Below are 19,204 nucleotides of genomic sequence, written 5' to 3' on the forward strand. Positions count from 1 at the left end.
GAGTTTGGCCTGAGTAGGGAATGCAGAATCAAGCCCCAAATCACCCAATGCCACAAATGAAAAAACTGAACTCCAAGGGGTTGATTTAGGAAAATACCAATAGGGAAGGAGAGATTAAAAAATAGCAAGAGTCTGAATTGCTCTTGTAAAGTACTTGCAGTCAGGGGTACACACAGGTCATCTGCACTGTGCAGAGAGCCCACAGCAGCAGGAACAGTTGCTCCTTTTCCTGGCACAGCTCCCAGTTTGTACGTTTTTGTGCAGATCAGCTGAGGCGTCTCATTCAAAAAATTTGCCCCGGAATGTTGTTGGCCTTAATCTGGAATGTCTTCAGTGGGAATTTGCCTTAGTAAGGAGAGGCAAGATCAGGCCCTTGGAGCCCACTTCAGGCCCTTTCATAGTGATGACACCTGACACTAACACAGAAGTCGTTAATTAGCCGAGGTCACTATAAAATCCTCCAAAGTCACTGGACATTTCTTTGACCTTCAGGGAGAGCATCCTGTCAGGTGGCAGGAGATCCCCACTACTTCACCTTTGACAAAGTGATGCACACCTTCTTGGGCACCTGCACCTACACCCTGCTCCAAGTCTGCAACAGCAGCAGTGTCGTTCCTGTGACCATCAGTGGCAAAAACGAAGATCGAGGACAAAGAGGGGCCACGTATCTCAAAGAGATTTACATTGACATCTATGGCAACCGAATCACCCTTCAGAAGAACAAGGCGATCCTGGTACGTAGTGGGACTGTTGTATTTTGAGAACAGATATGTTAAAAGCGGCATATAAAAACCGCCTTAGGAAAAGGGATCTTCACATTTTACTAAGGGACAGGCATGCCTTTCCTTGATAGCCAGGCGTATCCCGGTCTGTGCCATGCATTGTCCAATGAAAGGTACTGCCTCACCCACCACAGGTATCCCAGTAGGGTGACGTTGAGACAGGAAGTAATTTCTCGCAGCACCAGCTGCAAGAGGCACCTATTTTGAGTCTGCTGCTGTACCAATGTCCCTGCATGAGTCACTGTCTACAGGACTTGATCCTAGAATCTCTGGATCTAATAAAAGTTTCCACTGCCTGAACTAGCTAAAGAACCAGTGTTCACAGTCAAAAGCTGTAGCTGACTCAACCATCTCTATATGGCTTAGACACTTGCGGTTATAGAGAGCCGCACCAGGTGAGACTGGATTACATTACTTGGGATTAGCTAACCAGGAACTGGGGATTATATGGAGAGGTATACTCAGCCCTGCAGGTGGGGAGGGACCTGTGCCCCCACAGTGACCCTTCCAACTGCCTGGCTAAGGCATGACCCAGGAATTCTGTCCAGTCCTTGGCCAGAAGGGTGGTCACTGCGACCCATGAGACCACAAAGGTTGGAAGTGTAAAGGGGCTAAAATTCTGTTGGGGAATCCTCCAGATCCCCTGGAGAAAATAAACTATGAGCAGAAAAAACGTTACTAGGCGACTATGTTCTATGCTGACAAATGGTCTGTTGTCACCAGCTCAATAAGGAGAGAGTCCGAACTCCGGTAAAGAACCGATTACGAGGCGTGTCCATAGGAAATGTGGGCATTTACATGGTGGTGGAAACTGACTTTGGACTCCTAGTGAAATATGATGGAAATCAGCACTTGGAAATCAGCCTCCCAGAATCTTACTTCTCCAAGGTGAGATTCAGTATGTTAAGACAATAAAAGGCATCACTTCAAAGCGTGGACTTTCCTCTTCCGCTTTACGGTTTGATTGGAATTTATTTTCTTCTCTTGCTTTATTATTACTGCTTGCAGTAATGTTGCCTGCACACACAAGCTGTTTTCTTCTCTTTTCCTTTTTACGACCATCTACGGGTGTTTCAAAGGGATAGTTACAGGAAATGACAGACCTGGGTGCATAGCTGGCAGTTAGTTACAGAGATTCCCCCTTGGGTTATATAGGTATGTAATGGGTGGCCTCCCACCCCAAGTCCCCCACGTTTTGAGTGGCTTACAGAGTCCTTCCCCTCTTTGTGGCACACAAGGGATTCTCCAAACAAACAAACAAACAAACAAACAAACACAAAGGCCGCTGTCCCTCTCCTTCCGCAACGGAGGGAGAATCAGAGTGAAAAAAGGGTCAGTCTCTGAGGCAGTCTGGCTTCTCTGCAGGCTTAGTGTCTTTAATCAGGGCTAGGGCTTGCCTCCAGCTCCTCCTTTTGGGTCACCCCGGCTTCACACCTGGTCCATGCAGTCTCAGGGGCAGCGAGCTCTGCGAGCGTCGTCCTCTTTGCTGATCTGTCCCTGTAGCCAGCAGTCTCTGGTCACTGCCCGTCTATGGCAGGCTTTCCCTTCGTAAGCTTTCTCCCTCCAGGCCGCACAAGCCTTCCAGCCGTGACTGCTTAGTGCTGGCTCAGCCCAGAAGAGCTCGTTAGCCTCCTCTCTACTAGAGGGAGTGCGTGCCCCCTCCCAAGGCAAATGCCAGGAAGTCCTAGGGAGCCACAGATATGTTGCAATATCATTTCATTTTCCCATTGGGGCATTAAGGTTTTACAGTGACGGTGTGAACTGGGAAGCGCCGTGCAAGTTACTGACCGATTTCTCGCAATATTTGTCCATTTCTTTCCTTGGTCAGCAGCGGGGATGGGATGAGACCCTCTGGGTGATGACATTATTCTCTTCTGCTGTAGGTATGTGGCATGTGCGGTAACTATAACGGCCAGCGTGGGGATGAGCTGCTCATGCCCAATGGCGTGCAGGCTAACAACGTCACGCAGTTTGGAAACAGCTGGAAAGTGCAAGCCGACAGTGACGCGGGGTAAACGTGGCTCTTTTTCATCCCCCCACTTGTGCTGATTCAGATCACATGCTCCCTTGCAGACATTTTAACACGTCCCTGCTCTAAAACATGCCAAGTAGAGGAAAATGCACTGGCCATGCTGCCTGGTGTATCTCCTGCACCTTCTCTGAGAAGCTGGCGTTCTGCTGGGGCTCCAGCAAACGCCACTGCCCCAGAAGGAAAGAAGGTCACAGAGGCATAGAGTGAAAGCTTTTTTCCCCTCTGTGATGAAATTTACCAATGAGCTACAGAACCACTCACCAGCATTTTGTCAGGTCAAATCCAGTCCAATTCAATAACAATCGGAAGTCACTGATGTGTCTGATAGCGTAAGTGAAGTGAATTAGTGGTATCAGTTATTCCCTAATGGGCATCCCAGTTAGCACGAACTGGCAGTCCCAGCAGAAATGCCAAGGATTGCATGAGCATTGCATCTGAACGACTCAGGGAGGTTGTCCCTCTGTGTCAGGGCTGAGACAGGCTGGTGGGGTGGTGAAAGCCGGCAGTGCTGCTGGCATGTGGTGACTAGAGAGAACCCTGCAGCCTCCAGGACTATTCATTTGGCTCCTTTCACCAGCAGCCAACATTCCAGCCTGGGCGTCAGCCTGCGCATTCCTCTCCCAACTGAAACACGCCGTGTTTGTGCTTTCTTGCAGCTGCTTGCCCGACACACGAGAAGAGCTGGGCCCACCTTGCACCGCAGAGGAGAAGCCAGGCATTGAAACCCAGTGCAATGTTTTAAAGTCTGACACCTTCAAACCATGTCACCATCTGGTTGAGCCTGACCTCTTCATCCAGACCTGCATCTACGACATGTGTAAATATGATGGCATGCTGTCCACTCTCTGTGCCATCACGCAGGCCTACGTGGACACCTGCAAGAAGCAAGGAGTCATCATTAAATGGAGGACCAACACATTCTGCCGTAAGTAGACTCAGAGTAAACAGCCTGGCGTTTGGCTGGCTGACTCTGATGTGAGAATTAACTAGCGGTGTTAGCTGGGTGGTTAATTAACAAATCAAAGATGCCAGGAAGATGCAGTGTCATTAGCTGCAGTTAGGACTCTGTTACAACACTGACCTGTGTTCATAGTTGGGCCAAATCCTGAACATTTGCATCTCCCACTGAAGTCAATGGGAGTTAAAAGTGATCAGCACCATTCACAACTAGGCCCACTTATGAAAAGCAGCTCTGGGGTGGGTTGGTTTGAGCAGCCAAAGGGACATCGTTAGACATGGTAATGAGGCTATAATGAAGAAGGGAGTTAAGAAGACTAGAGAGCACTTGGAATCTTACAACTGCATGAGTCCTTTGGGCCTAGCAGTGCCGTCCTTACACGGCTCGGACTCATCCGAAACTCCTCTTGGCATCCATGGGAGTGTTGCTGGAGGAAGGACTAAGGACGGTCTGTGGCATATTAAAAGCCAGATTCGCTGACACACTCTGGCTAGCTTGTACCACTCCAGCAATGCAAGAGACAGAAATACAAAGGTCGCCAGTCAGTTAAACCATGATTCTGGCTGTTTTGTGTCACCGGAGTAATGCAAAGCCGCTGGAGCACACTGGTGGATCTGGCCCTCACACTTTTCTTGTATGTTTATTTTTTGAATGGTGACCAAGACTAGATGTGATACCGAACTAGACTGATGAAAAGCACATCTCAGACACAATGCCCACAAACTCAGACGTGCTCATGCTAGAATTGAATTGACAGCCTCTGAGAGGCTTACCTGTTTTTAACAATACATGAATCCATAACTATGCCATCACCATCACATCCTGAAGAAGTAACCTTTACTGCTCTGTTGCCATCCAAGTCCTTCCAGTCAGCACCAGGCGTGTCTGCTTTGGAACATCGAAAAGTTCTCTTGCACATTGTAATAACGCTGTTTTTATTCTCTTCACACAGCATTGCCTTGTCCATCCAACAGCTATTACACCGACTGTGCATCTCCCTGCCCAGCCACATGTAATAATATTTATGCGTCCTCCCTCTGTGAAAAGCCAACCGAATGCACAGAAGGTTGTGTTTGCAATGAGGGTTACGTGCTTAGCGATGACCAGTGTGTACCACTGAGCGAGTGTGGCTGCAGAGATGATGAAGATAACTACTACAGCGTAAGTAGTTTCTGTACCAGGTGATTATCGGCTTTAACAGCTGTAAACAGCTGCTGGAGCTTCTGCCTGCTGCCCTGGTGGGTCAAATAGAAATAAATCTTCAGTGACTAAACGGAGACACCTTGGATTTGATTTGCAGAGCTTCTGAGCACCCATCGCTCCAGATGAAGCCAGTGGAAGCTGCAGGTGCTCAGAGCTTTGGCAAATCAGAACCAAGGGATCATAGAATCGTCGCAACGTAGGGCTGGGTGGGACCTCCAGTGGTCATCGAGTCCATCCCCCACACTAAGGCAGTATCTTAGGTGGGGCCTCCAAAACTGAGGCCCAAGAATCAGTGGCCCCTTTTGAAAATGTGGCTGCTGGTGATTTGCCAAAGGTCACTCTGGATGTTTGTCCCTGTCCTGTTTTATGTCTAAATTAGCACACAAAAGGCAATAAGACCAGCAAGTCTTCAGCTTAGTTGTCACTGTAGTGTTGTAGCAGGATAGAGAAAAGACAAGAGGCTGTTGCAGTGAATCCAAAGGTAATGTTGTATTTGTTTGTCAGGGCACAAGCTAAGCTCTCAAGCTTTCTCTGTGGCCCTAACGCAGCCAGTGGAGTCTGGTATCCCCACATGGGCTCGGCAGCCAAGGAATGGCCTGAACAGTAGATTACAGTTCACTTCCTGCGCTGCTGCCCTTGTATTGCACACCTGAAGAAGAGCAATGTCATGTATCATTAACACAGTGTGCATTCCCACAGGCTGGGGAGAGCTGGATAAGACCCCACTGCACCCACAAATGCAAGTGTCAGAAGGACAATACCATCAAGTGCCAGCCCTATGGCTGCGATGCTTGGGAGATCTGTTTCCTCAACAACAAGGGGATATACAAATGTAAACCGACAGGTATGTGCGTCTAGGCCTGGTAGGTGTGGGGGTGGGGGTGGGCACCAAGAGTCCATTCCACCCTCCAGTGTATCCAAGCAGGAGGCAGCCATTGCTGGTTTCACAAGGGAGGGCCATTTACCAATGCAAGGGAGCCTTAGAAGCAGAGGTAACAGTAACGTATGGCCACTCTAAGGCCCCTCGACACTGCCACTGCGGTGCAAAGGGGTCTTAGTGTAAACAAGAATTGGCCCCCAGTGCGTTTGTAACAGAAAATTCACTTATCATTTTCCAAACATAACAGAACACAAGGGCCCTGATCCCGCATGGCCTTGCTCCTTGTGTTGTCATTTTCACCTGCAGAAAGCTGGGGCAAAGTGGGCCTAAAACACTCACAGACGAGCATGGTGGGAAGTTCCACTGACTTTGCCCCTCTTGATGTGATGGTGCCAGGGGTAAAGAATCAGGTCCACATTTGCATTTGCAATAAGTACAATTCCATTTCAGTCCTGTTTGAATGATAGTATAGTGCTGATAGGAGAACATGGCAAGGTCTCTGCTCCCTGAGTGATGTGTTCTCCTAACAGACACCGCATTTGTGGAGGAAAATGGAACAACAGATTGAGATGTATTTTTTAAATAGAAACGAACCTGATATTTGGTTGCTAACAAAGAAGCAAAAGGCAACGAATTCCTATATTATCTCTGCCAAAGGTCAAATTCAGATGACAGCGGAGAATGAAGTTTAAAAAGAAGGAAAGACTAGTGCCTATGAATCCATTGGCAATTACTCCATTGTCCTCCAGTGCATGGCTAGCTTGAGAACAACAATGAAAGAAGAGAAAAAAATTGTCACCAGGGATCAGAGCTGGACAAATGTTACCTGTTGAATGTGGCTGTTGAGGGACTGAGCTGTTTCTCATCAAATAATTGATTTGATTAATCAGCTTTTCAGGTGTCTGACCAGGTCTGCTAGAGATGCTCTTGTATTTCATTGCCAAGTAAACGATTCCCCAGCTGTGATTTGCAGAGCAGGGTGGCAGATTTTCTGCAGTGTAGCTGGCCAGTGCGGAGGGATGATAAAACTCCAGCCTCCTCCCTTCCCCATTTGAGCAGTGCTAGCACTCCTGTGGCACCAGAATGAAGCAGCGCCTGCACTTAAGAGAGAATTGGGATTTGGATTGTGGCTGGCCCCTGCATGGGCGGATTGAGGAGGGGAGAAGCCTTCTTGCACCCGTCCTTCTCCTTTGCGCACTCAGCTGCATCCTACCCCTTTATTACTTTTATCCAATGCATTAAAAGCTGGTTGCAAGGTCTCGCAAACACAGTAATAAATACAAAGACCTCAGAGGTAGGTGAGAGGTGGGTCAGAGCTGGACGAAGTGTCATTTCAAACATAGACACAAGCTGTAAAGGCCCCAACATTGTGTTACAACTTATTGAAATTCCACTGTTGGGCAATGACCGAACTGGCACTTCTTAGAGGCCACTTTAAGCCCCCTGCATTGTCCCGGTGAGACTCACCCCTCTGCAGAGGACCTGTATGTGCCATGCACATCTCCCAAGGGCTGTGAACCACTCAAACCTTGCTTCAGCCCAGAGCACTTCCATTGGCTCTCGGCACAGGGATGAGTTTCACCATCTGCCTGCCGGTCTGTGTGTCCGTCCTGTGGTATCTGAGCACCTATCGTAGCTTTCACAGGAAAGCATGTCAGAACTCACCAGCCCTGTATTAAACTGCGTCTCAGCACAGACTCAGCCCTGTTCGACTGGCCTCTGCATACACCTTGGAGGCTAATGTGACTGTTCTCTATTAGGCTTTGGGAAGTGCCTCGTCATTGGAGATCCACACTACCTGACGTTTGATGGGTTGATGCATCACTTCCAAGGCAAAAATACATACATGCTGTCTCAGACTGTCTCCAGCATCCCCGACCGCCTGCCATCCTTCAGCATTGAGGGAAAGAACAAGCTTTACCCTCGAGTGTCCCACATTTCTTTCCTCCAGGAGATCCGTGTCAGCGTTTACAATCACACGGTGTGGTTCAGGCAGAAGAAGCAGCTTGTGGTAAGAAGTGCATTAAGCTGCACACTCCTAGCGCTCATTTGTTTTTCCTGTAACATCAAAAAATGTGGAGTGATCAACAGGGATTCGTGACCATTTATAAGGTGTGCTGACCATGCCACTCAGGGTTTCTAGACTGCAGCAGAATGTCTGTGGTCTCTGAATGGGCCTATGAAGAACATACATGCTGCTGTCTGGTCCCAAAATGGACTTTAAGCACAACCACTGGAATCTCTGTCTCGTGTTTGCTCAGAGTGAAGTCTGAGGTTGGCCTCAGGAACAATGTCTGAGTGTGGATGCGGGGCTGTATTTAAATAGGCATTTCACAGAATACGCACCACTGCATTCGAGCCTTTTCTGCAAACTAACTAGCACCCAACGCTTCTCAGCGTCTCAGCTTCGCATCATACTTTGCAAAGATTAAGCAAGTATCTCTCACAGCTGCCTTGTGAGGTAGGTAAGTATGGATAACGGTCCCCACTTTACAGATGGGGAAACTGAGGCACTGAGAAGCCAAGGGACCTGCTGACGAGATCAGTGTCAGAGCTGGGTTTAAAATCCCTGAGTTCCTGGCTCCCAGTCTCGCTCAGGCAGGTCAATAAACAACACTGCCCTCTGAACCCAACAAGTCAGCTATTCCCAACCATGGATCGCATTTCTGCCTGGCACAGCGTGATGTGCCTTCCCAGCATGGAATCACTAATGGCGCAGGAGAGAGGAGAATAGCGGCAGGACGGCTAACCTCGAGTGTGCAGAAATCAGGGATCAGGCCCCAGAAATCACATGATTGGCTTAAAAATCAGGGTAGTTTGAAAAAATACTAAATTTGGGGTTATTTTGCTTTGCCTGCTGGTTTTTAAGATTTAGGGGTCACGTTTTCAAGCTTTTCTCCAGGGGATGCACATGTACGTCTGTATTTGTTACTAAAAGCTGAGGTTCCTGTGTGCTTACCTGCCCCCTGGAGCTTGGGCTTCGAGAGCAACACCAAATATCGTGAGATTCACAATAACACCGCGAGATCTGGTGTCACTAGTGAGGGAGAGAAAACACATAAATGAGGCTGTAATCCTTATATTGCCTTCCTCACGTTATCATCATCCTGTACGAGTACACATATTGCTCATGTAAATATAAGTCAACGTCTTTTCTAGCCAAAAACTAGAGGGCTCCCAGAGTGGTGTGAAAATACTGAAATTCAGCTCAATCCAGCTTCTTTCCATAGAGCATTTAGCTACAGTGAGGAGACGAACATCGGTTGTTTATGGTTCTCGCTGTCTGAAAATTTCATTACAAAACCTGAAACCAGGAAAGGTTAGCTGGGTGTTACACACCTCCGCTGGGAGCGGGTCTGAATTCGATCTGTCCACTGAGTTATAAATAATTCTGTCTCTGTTAGCTGGATGGAGTGAAAACCATCCCCCCTGCCCAGCCTCATGAAGGTCTTCGCATATACCAGAGACCAACGAGAATTTACATGGAGACAGATTTTGGCTTATCGCTCAGCTATGATGGTGCTGAAAACTTAGGTAAGAAGGACCAAGAGAACTCACTGTAGAATGCGTTGAATGCTATGTCCTATAGGAGATTTCAATCCCAAGGGGAATTGTGAACTTGCATGGTCTAACTGCATGATTCTTCTCTGTAATATGAAATCCCAGATAACCGGTGACAAATTATTTCCCAGGAACTAGGGAGACAGCAAAACTGGCACCTTCTGTCTGGATCCCCCAGAACATCATTGGTTTGGGTAGAATGGGACCTGGATCCAGATTGTTCCTAGTTTTGTTTATTCAAAACCGAAACCTGACTGAGAAAGTTTAGCAAAAGCAAACTCACCCTAGTTTGCTCATTAGAGCAATGGGACAAAGGTTGGACCTGCCCCCTTGCTGATTTTCCAAAACGCCAGTGAAGTTTTGGTGCTCTGCCCCAAGCCACAGGACTGCAGTGTGGGTCCCTCACTACCCCTCCCCTTCTCAGCAGGTTCCCCTTAATTGTTCTCGAGGCCCTTCTCCCTTACACCCATTTTACAGGAATATAACTCCATTGACTTGAACGTCTTTACTACTGATTTGCAGCAGGCGTAAGGGAGAGCAGAATCAGGCCATATTATTTGAGTGAGGCGTTCGGGGAGTGTGTGTCACATAATCATAGTCCCAAAGCCTTAAAATCCCAGCTGTCCTGCAGGAAAGGAAGGTGTGTTTTCCAGGAACTCAATGATATTCAATAGAATTCACCTTGCAGGGCGGGAGATCCCTTAGGTTACATCTACACTGCAATAAAAACCCATGGCACCGAGCTTCAGAGCCTGAGTCAGCTGACCTGGGCAAGCCGCGGCTGTGCTGCAGGTCTTTTATTGCAGTGTAGACTGTATCGGAGAGGTGAGTCGAGGGTATACGTCAGTCTGTAGGGTGTGTGCGGGAGAAAATGAGATGTGCGCACAAGTATGTGGGCTGTGTAGCAGCCCTTGGGCAAAGGTGTCCTATAAATAAACATAATTACTATCAATGAGCAGTGATTTCCTTTATGTAGCTCGTATAAGTGGGCCAAGCCCCGCAGGAGTTGTGAATGCAGGTCTGTCTCCCATGACAGGACACCTGCCACATTATCAGCCTATGGAATGGCTGCCTGCTATTCCATTCCATATCCCCTGTGCACTTGTGGCTACAGGTTTCTTTCTATCCGCTTTTCCTTCTGGCCCCCATTAGATATAACCCTGGCCAACACCTACAAGAACAAAGTCGAAGGCTTGTGCGGCAACTTTGATGGGAAGTATAAAAACGACTTTACCAAGCCGGATGGCACTCGAGTGAGGGACGTGGATGTGTTTGGGGAGAGCTGGAAAGTCCCCGTCAGAAGAACAGTCTCCCGGCGCAGGTACTGGCCCTACATAAATACAGACCAGACTTGGCTCCTGAAAGGTAGTTCATTAAACCCTAGCTAATGTTCCAGGAGGTAATGCACTGCGTAGTGCATCTCTGATCTTTCTTCTCCCTCTCTGGGTCCACTTACGTATTTGTCCTGTGCACTGCTAAGGTGAGGAAGTGACAGCGCCCTTGGGTGTGGAGAGCATGGGCCTGAGGCATGACTGCATTGGTCCAGTTTCATGCCATTGGCTTCCAAGGAGTCAACCCCTAAACCCAGAGGGATAGAGAGGTTACTCAGACCCTGTGTCCAACTGGACTCTCGGGCCTTTCTGCAGGAAGGTGTCAGTTACTCCTCCCTGCCTGTTGGGCGGGATGACCCAAGGGAGGGCAGGCACCATTGCCAGCATCTGCCCTCCCTCTGGGATTCTGCCAGGGACTGCCGTGATCCCTGCCAAAGAAGGCTGCTGTGGAGATTGTGTCGATTCATTGCACTTCCTCGCGTCCCTAGCTAGGCTCCCTTCCCAGCCACGTGAATGGTGCTGACCCACCGTTAAGTCCCTGACCCAGAGGATTTTTTCCCCTGATAGTCAAAGAGCAGATGGAATGAGTTAGAGCATTGCTGGTTGCAGCAGGCTGTCTGGTAGAACATAAGCAAACAATATATAGGCCAGGGGTGACCCAAATGTGTCCCAGGAGTCAGATACACAGAGTCAGGTTGGCCTTCGAGCACCTGGCAATGGTCCATGAGCACCCTTGGCATTGAAAAGTGATGGTACTTTTGAGGTACAGTTGTCCTAGTTCAGCTGTGTCATTGTGGCCACCACTTGAGAGGCATCTAGTGGGCTGGAGGCAGGAATCGCTGGGTGAAATCTCTGGCCTGTTGTAAGCAGCACGTCTAACTACATGGTCGTAACGGTCCCTTCTGACTTTAAAATCCAGGAATCTGTGCGATCCTGGGGGGCGCTCTGATACTCCTCTGATGTTGTGTTCATCCATCTCCTTCAACGTAGGTGCCAGGATCCTAGCTTTACCTGCTTAAACTTAGACCTGCCCATGGCGCTGCACCAGCTCCCTGTGCTACCAAGAGCGTATTCAGGTGAATGCTGGATATCCCGAGAAAACGGAGGCTCAGCCAATCTGTTCTTCATTGCAGGCGAGAAGTCACTTCAGACGAGGAGCTTGACAACGTCGAGTTAAACACAGGGCTCGCCAGAGGCTGCAATCCCAGTGAGCTGAGCCTTGTGAACTCCACTTCTAAGTGTGGGATTCTTACCGATCCCAAAGGTCCCTTTGGAAAGTGTCAGTCCAATGTCTCCGTCGAGTTCTTCCAGATGTGAGTACCTTCGAGAGACACACGCTGTTCTCCAGGTATTCTCGCCGTATGTGTTCAGAGAGATTCCAGGGCCCGATCCTGGGAAGTGCTGCCAGTGTATTCCTTGGAAATTGAGGGGGACTCTGGATCTTGGAGGATCAGGCCCAAGTTTTGCATTAACAAGAGCTAAGATTCTGCTTCAGCATTTTTAAAGGGTGTGTTTGTGGGTCTGTCGGTTGAGGAATTTGCACTGTAGCTAACTCTGAAAGGGAGCTTTCCCCTTTTCTTGCACAGACATGTCTGCACTGGTAACCCTTCCACTTGCAAGCTGGATTTCGGAGAGACAAGGTGGGGCAGGGAATATTTTGTATTGGACCAACGTATTTGGTGAGAGAGACAAGCTTCCGAGCCAGACACTTCTTCTTCAGCTCTGTGTGGCTCAAGAGCTTGTCTTTCTCACTAACAGACATTGGGCCAGTACAAGAGACTGCCTCACCCACCTTGTCTCTCTACTATCCTGGGCCCAATACGGCTACAGCTACACGGCATACAAGATGGACTTTTCAAAGGAGCCAAAGGAATTTAGGAATCCAACTCCCATTAAAATTCCGTGAGATTCGGGTGTCTAACTCCCATAGGCCCCTTTGGAAATTCCAGCTGTAATGTTTAGTGACTTGTAAAATGCAGCCTTTATGCTCCGGCCAAAAAGGCTGAAACTGTCAGTGCCACTTCTTGACTGCACCACACAGGCGTCTCCCAAAGAGCATAGTCATTTGCCCTGTTGGCTACAATGAGAACTTCCTTGGTTATGTTTTGGGCCTCCGCTAGCATCCTGCAGTTTGCAGGTAACTCACTTGAAACCTCTGGGGACCCCATTGATTCATCCCATCACAGGTACGGACACAGGCCTGCCAAGTCTCCTGCAGTGGGATCCTTCTGTCAGCGTGTAAATGTCATGGGACCCACATCTACCACCACACTGCACACACCGGATGTGCAAACACAGTTAACACCCACTGTAGGGCCCCTTTATGCTGCCAGAGTGGTGTGAAGGGGCCATAGTTCAAAGGAGTCAGGCCCCCCTATTCATTTGCCAACGAATAATGAAACTCCTCACTTGTCACCTCTGAACTTCCCTGGATGGGCTGCTCTGTGTTCTCAGTCAGGGCCTGATTTTTAGAGGTGCTTAGCACCTGCCCTCCCCCACAGACACACTGAAGTCAGAGGAAATTACAGGCATTAGACAACTCCGAAACTCAGGCCAATGTTCAAGATTATGAGGTCAGGTGACAGGGTCACAATTTCTGACCATCAGATAATCAATAAACTAGACCTCTGGATGAATGTTAATGGTGAGTGTGCATATGGGACAGGTCTGGGGGGTGGTATGAGGTCAGGTCTACACTATAAACTTAGATCAGTACAACTACATCGCTGGGGAGTGAAAAATCCACACCCCAAGCAACGTCGCTATACCCACCTAACCCCTATGTAGACAGCGCGATATTGACGGGAGAGCGTCTCAAGTTGACATCGCTACCGCCTGTCCCGGAGGTGGATTAACTACGCTGAAGGGAGACGCTCTCCTGTCCCGACGGGATAGTCGCATATTCACTGCGCCAGTGCAGCGTTTAGACCTGCCCTGAGTGTGTGTAGGGGTGTGTACTCACAGACATAGCTGCACTAGGCAATCCTTCATCTCCCATTAACAATCTGAAACAGCTCTGTCACCAAACAGGAACAGAGGCCGAAGGAATGACCCTACTCTGAAATACTCATGTCCCTGTTTTTTGCATGGGTGCATGTGCATATGTTGCATGTTAGCAGCAGCCGCTGTAGAACAAATGACCTCATCTTCCCAAGGCTCCACCATTGTTTCCTCTCTCAGCCGTGCCCAGGGCATTGTTTGCAGGGCCCCATGTGGAATGGAGGGGAAAGCAGTAACGACTGTATTTGGCATGAATGCTTTCTCATGTCGCACACAGGGGCTGTGTCTTTGACCTGTGTGTGGAAGCCGAGAACAGCGCTGTGCTGTGTCGGCACCTGGAGCAGTACGCGCTGGCCTGTCAGGAGAACGGGATCGCGTTGGGAAACTGGAGAGCCCAGACGCCTTGTGGTGAGAATAGAAGAGCCCCTTATAGGACCCAGAAATCAGGGTTTGCTGTTTCTTCTAAAACATATATGGACCATTTCACCTACCCCTGAAATGCAGCCACCTCTGGGGTGGGAAAGGCAATATATAAATAACACATAGCAGTGGTTCAGGACTGAGGAGGAAGGACGCCTTCTCCAGCTGAAAGCACAGTGGGGATTTTCACGAGACTCAGTGTATGTCCCCATGTGCTAATAGCGCCCTGGTATAATTTGACTCTCCTGATTTTTCTTGCAGAGATGCAGTGTCCCCCAAACAGCAAGTACAGCAGCTGCATGACTGCATGCCCTGATTCCTGCAGCAACCTGGCAGCCTCCTCCGAGTGCGAGTCGCCCTGTGTCGAAGGCTGCGAATGCCTCCCTGGATACGTTCTCAGTGGCTATGACTGCGTGCCCTACAAGGAGTGTGGCTGCAGCTTCCTCAACACATATTATAAGGTACGGTAGGAAATGCCTGAGGAACGCCAGGGGTGATCAGCACCTGCGTCAAGCCCATTAGTGATTTCCATTCCTTCCCATTCCCGTCAGCATGCTGCTCTCGGCTAGCAGCACCAGCAGTTCAGGCCCTGACATTCTGGGCCCTTGAGAGAGGGAAGGCAAAGGAAGGGAACTGCAAGTGCTGTCTGTGGGAAGCATGCAGAGTAGTGCAGTGAGAGCGCACCCTTTGGGATCCTGTGTGCTTGCCTTGTGAAGTCCATGTTCGTTCTGCCCCATCGTTGCTCTGAATAATTACACATGGGAATCCAAGGGTAAGATTACACCCTGGGGTTCCAGAGATGTAAAGAACCAGTTACGAAAGTCCGGATTAGTACCCTCGCTGTGGGCCCGATCCTGTGAGGTGGCGCTGACATGGGATGTGCTCAAAATCTTGCAGAACTAGACCCTGCAAATAGGGCCTGACCCTGCGAACTGGAGCACACCCTCTAGTTCTGTGGCAGGCTCAGACCTCCTGGAAGCTGCTTCGTAGCTTTCTGTTTAAATGCTGTAGCTCTGATGTGCAGAAGGACTAAGCCGGAACAGATCACTATTCAAGACAGCTCTCTGTGCAGGTCACAGGACCACGCCGGGTGTTTGCCAGAGGCGTGGCACAGGGCTACAGGCCATAAACCCCCGGGATAGGAGTGCAGCGGCTGCGGCGGCTGCTATCTCTGATCCCAAGCTCTAATTGGACGTTGCCTGGCTGCACAGGGCGCTGAGCTGGGATGAGGATCCATCACTCAATCTCAAACCCTTGGGTGACCTTTTTCCTTGGGCTCTCCTTGGGTCCTTAGGAGTAGGTCTAGGGCTCTCAGGCTACTGGGGTTCCTAGACTGCTGGTTTGCTTTCTGTACGTACCTTACCCAACTGCACAGGGCCCACTCCTGCTCCTACTGAAGCGAACAGGACATTTGGTATAGACTTAGTGGGAACAGGATTGGGTCCCGAATGCATCCTTCATATTGTTCTGGCTGATTTGATTAGATGCCTTTAATCCGTAGCTGTTCTCTTCCAGGCTGGAGAAACGTTTGTGACTGACGACTGCTCTCAGACTTGTGAGTGCACAACAAGTTCCAGCGTTGCCTGCACCAGGGCAGCGTGTGCACGCAGCGAGATCTGCGCCGTCGCTAACTTCACTCGCGGATGCTACATACGTGAGTCAATTACTAACCGCGTCGCTTGGTCTCTGGTGCTGTGAAGTCTTTGCTGAGTGTTCGTCCACCAGTGAAATGTGTCGCTGTGTGGGGTTCTTGTAGCTGTGTTGGTCCCAGGATAGTAGAGAGACAAGGTGGGTGAGGTCATATGCGGGAAGAAGACCTGAGGAAGAGCTCTGTGTGGCCCAAAGCTTGTCTCTCTCACCAACAGAAGCTGGTCCAATAAAAGCTATCCCCTCCCCGACCTTGTCTCGCTGTGTGGGGACAGTGGCACCAGCCTTGTACAGAAAAACCATTGTGCCTGGTGCATAGCATCCTGAATTGAGCTGATATGGGATGGCAGGCCCCAAAGGGAAGTGCCCTAAAAATACAGGGCTGGTCCAGTATGGCTGGTTACGGGAACCTACAGCAGAACGCGTCACTGGGGTAGGCAATTCTGAGATGCTGACCTGTTTCTCTCTCACTTCTCTAGCTGGCCCGTGTCTGCAGAATCTTTGCGAGAATGGTGGGACTTGTATTGAGGATACAAGCGAATCCAGCAACAGCTCTTCCAACTTCAGTTGTGTGTGCCCTGACGGATACGAGGGGCCTCTCTGTGAGGCTGAAACACAGGGTAAAAAAGCTATTTAGAATGTCATTGGAAAAGTGAAGTGTTCCAGCACCAAAAATCTTGTGTGCTGAGTGTGAACAGTGTGGCCCAAAGGTCACAGAAAGGCCATGTGACCAGGACATATGGAACCTGATTCTGCTCTCAGTTACACTTATGCAAATCAGGAGTTGCTCTGCTGAAGTCAGTGGAGTGAGGCCAGTGGAGTGAGGCCACATGTTTTAGGGCACTAGATTTAACCACACCGGGCTAAGGGCCCAATCCTGCAAACCCTTGCTCATGTGAGTAGTCCCACTGAAGCCCTTTAGGGTACTCCAGTGTGTAAGGGCCTGCAGGATCAGGCCCGCGTCATGGTCCCCTTGAGGTCAATGGGAGGTCTGCCATTGCGTGGAGCAGGACGCATGCTCTGCAGTGCTTGGTGGAGGCGTTCATAGAATCATAGAATATCAGGGTTGGAAGAGACCTCAGGAGGTCATCTAGTCCAAACCCCTGTTCAAAGCAGGACCAATTCCCAACTAAATCATCCCAGCCAGGGCTTTGTCAAGCCTGACCTTAAAAACCTCTAAGGAAGGAGATTCCACCACCTCCCTAGGTAACCCATTCCAGTGCTTCACCACCCTCCTAGTGAAAAAGTTTTTCCTAATATCCAACCTAAACCTCCACAACTGCAACTTGAGACCATTACTCCTTGTTCTGTCATCAGGTACCACTGAGAACAGTCTAGATCCATCCTCTTTGGAACCCCCCTTCAGGTAGTTGAAAGCAGCTATCAAATCCCCCCTCATTCTTCTCTTCTGCAGACTAAACAATCCCAGTTCCCTCAGCCTCTCCTCGTAAGTCATGTGCTCCAGCCCCCTAATCATTTTTGTTGCCCAAAACTGGACACAGTACTCCAGATGAGGCCTCACCAATGTCGAATAGAGGGGAACGATCACGTCCCTCGATCTGCTGGCAATGCCCCTACTTATACAACCCAAAATGCCGTTAGCCTTCTTGGCAACAAGGGCACACTGTTGACTCATATCCATCTTCTCGTCCACTGTAACCCCTAGGTCCTTTTCTGCAGAACTGCTGCCTAGCCATTCGGTCCCTAGTCTTTAGCAGTGCATGGGATTCTTCCGTCCTAAGAGCAGGACTCTGCACTTGTCCTTGTTGAACCTCATCAGGTTTCTTTTGGCCCAATCCTCTAATTTGTCTAGGTCCCTCTGTATCCTATCCCTACCCTCCAGCGTATCTACCACTCCTCCCAGTTTAGAGTCATCTGCAAACTTGCTGAGGGTGCAGTCCACGCCATCCTCCAGATCATTAATGAAGATATTGAACAAAACCGGCCCCAGGACCGACCCCTTGGGGCACTCCGCTTGAAACCGGCTGCCAACTAGACATGGAGCCGTTGATCACTACCCGTTGAGCCCGACGATCTAGCCAGCTTTCTATCCAAAGAAATTTCTATCCGAATGGCTGCTTAGTAGAACGGCTTCTCGCCATTAGCTGGGCTTGCAGCGCCACACCCTGCTGGGTTTAGGAGAGGCCTTGGCACACCTGCTTCTGGGTGGCATCACAGTGATGGGGCTCCGACTCTCCCTGCCGGGGAGCAGTTCACATCACACCCAGGTACCTGTGCGGCTGCATTGGGTTATGCAGCGCTCTGCCCTGGTGGCTGCAGAAGGGGTGTGTGCCAGATTACCATGGCGCACACCTGGGTGCTCTGTTTGGAGGGAAGGGAGTTAGATCTCCAAATGAGGAACAGCTGTTAGCTCCGGTAGCTTGCTGGAGAGATGGTCCAGCCCAGTGCTGGGTGGCAGTGGGCATGGATCTGTCCCAGGCTTGCATTCCAGAAGCCCATCTGCACAATGTCCGTCAGTCAGACAGACACATTTGCTGTTTGGATCATGGAGCTGAGATGGAATTTCCAGCACTTTTTCCTTGCACTCATCTCCTGTGTACTAAATCGGGCTCCTATTTCTCACTCAGACGAGCCAAGGAAACCTGACAACTCTCTGGTCTACATCATTGTGGGAGTTTCAGCAGGAATCATCGTCCTCGCTGCGATCGTCTCCCTGGTTGTGTGCAGATCCAAGTTAAGGTACGTGCTGCAGCTCAGCAGGGCCGAGGGGCATATCCCCCATTTCAGGCTGTGTCAGCTCTCAGAGCAGTCACACTACTTACATCATGCCTCAAACCCAGAACAGCCAGGAGTGGGCCAGAGTATTCAAGGCACCATTTTAAGCCATGTCTGATCTCTATTGCACCGCCAGTGAGACGAGGAGTGCAGCTCTTTACTTCTCGTTAACTTTTCTTTACAGAATGAACAGGAAAAAGTCACCGGAATTCCCCAGAAGGAGGAATTCGTCTTTGACCCAATCAAGGGATGCGCTGGACCAGAACTCTCACGTGCCAGACTACAGCTACGTGATCAATGCTGCGTTTGATCGGGATGAAAACCAGTCACGTTTTAATTAGTGGCATTTTTTTTTTGCTGTTGTATTCTAATAAGTGTTTCTAACCCTTTCCTAAGCAATAATAATTTATAATAAATCACTGCCACTTCCTGAATGCTCTAATATGCTCTGTTCTTCCTAAATGTCTCCTGCAAACCCTTGTTGAAGCACCTTAGTCCTGACTCACACTAGAGATCCCGTTGACTTCAGTGGCACTGCTTGGCTGAGTCGGGACTGGATGGAATTCACCCCGCCTAAGGCCTAGCAACAATTACCTCCCACATGGCCTAGACACCACCAACGCCCCAAGTCAGCCCAGCCTAGTGCTGGCTCTG

General features: G+C 49.6%; 1 protein-coding gene across 1 annotated transcript in view; it reads left to right on the forward strand.

Moving 5' to 3' along the window:
- The window catches only part of LOC112119734 (zonadhesin-like), a 67,451-nt gene extending 48,544 nt beyond the window's left edge, over nt 1-18,907 (forward strand). Inside the window, exons 12-27 of the mRNA XM_029911124.1 lie at nt 493-734; nt 1,506-1,670; nt 2,666-2,793; nt 3,471-3,739; nt 4,725-4,933; nt 5,675-5,819; nt 7,616-7,866; nt 9,260-9,389; nt 10,569-10,737; nt 11,881-12,060; nt 14,025-14,155; nt 14,429-14,628; nt 15,683-15,821; nt 16,294-16,434; nt 18,403-18,514; nt 18,735-18,907. Coding sequence (XP_029766984.1) covers nt 493-734; nt 1,506-1,670; nt 2,666-2,793; nt 3,471-3,739; nt 4,725-4,933; nt 5,675-5,819; nt 7,616-7,866; nt 9,260-9,389; nt 10,569-10,737; nt 11,881-12,060; nt 14,025-14,155; nt 14,429-14,628; nt 15,683-15,821; nt 16,294-16,434; nt 18,403-18,514; nt 18,735-18,891 — 2,768 coding nt within the window. The 3' untranslated portion in view covers nt 18,892-18,907. The remainder of the gene's footprint in view (nt 1-492; nt 735-1,505; nt 1,671-2,665; nt 2,794-3,470; nt 3,740-4,724; nt 4,934-5,674; nt 5,820-7,615; nt 7,867-9,259; nt 9,390-10,568; nt 10,738-11,880; nt 12,061-14,024; nt 14,156-14,428; nt 14,629-15,682; nt 15,822-16,293; nt 16,435-18,402; nt 18,515-18,734) is intronic.
- The last annotated feature ends 297 nt before the right edge of the window (nt 18,908-19,204 follow it).

Source organism: Terrapene carolina, unplaced genomic scaffold (assembly GCF_002925995.2).
Source record: "Terrapene carolina triunguis isolate 2854851 unplaced genomic scaffold, T_m_triunguis-2.0 Scaffold88, whole genome shotgun sequence".
Taxonomy (NCBI): Eukaryota; Metazoa; Chordata; order Testudines; family Emydidae; genus Terrapene; species Terrapene triunguis.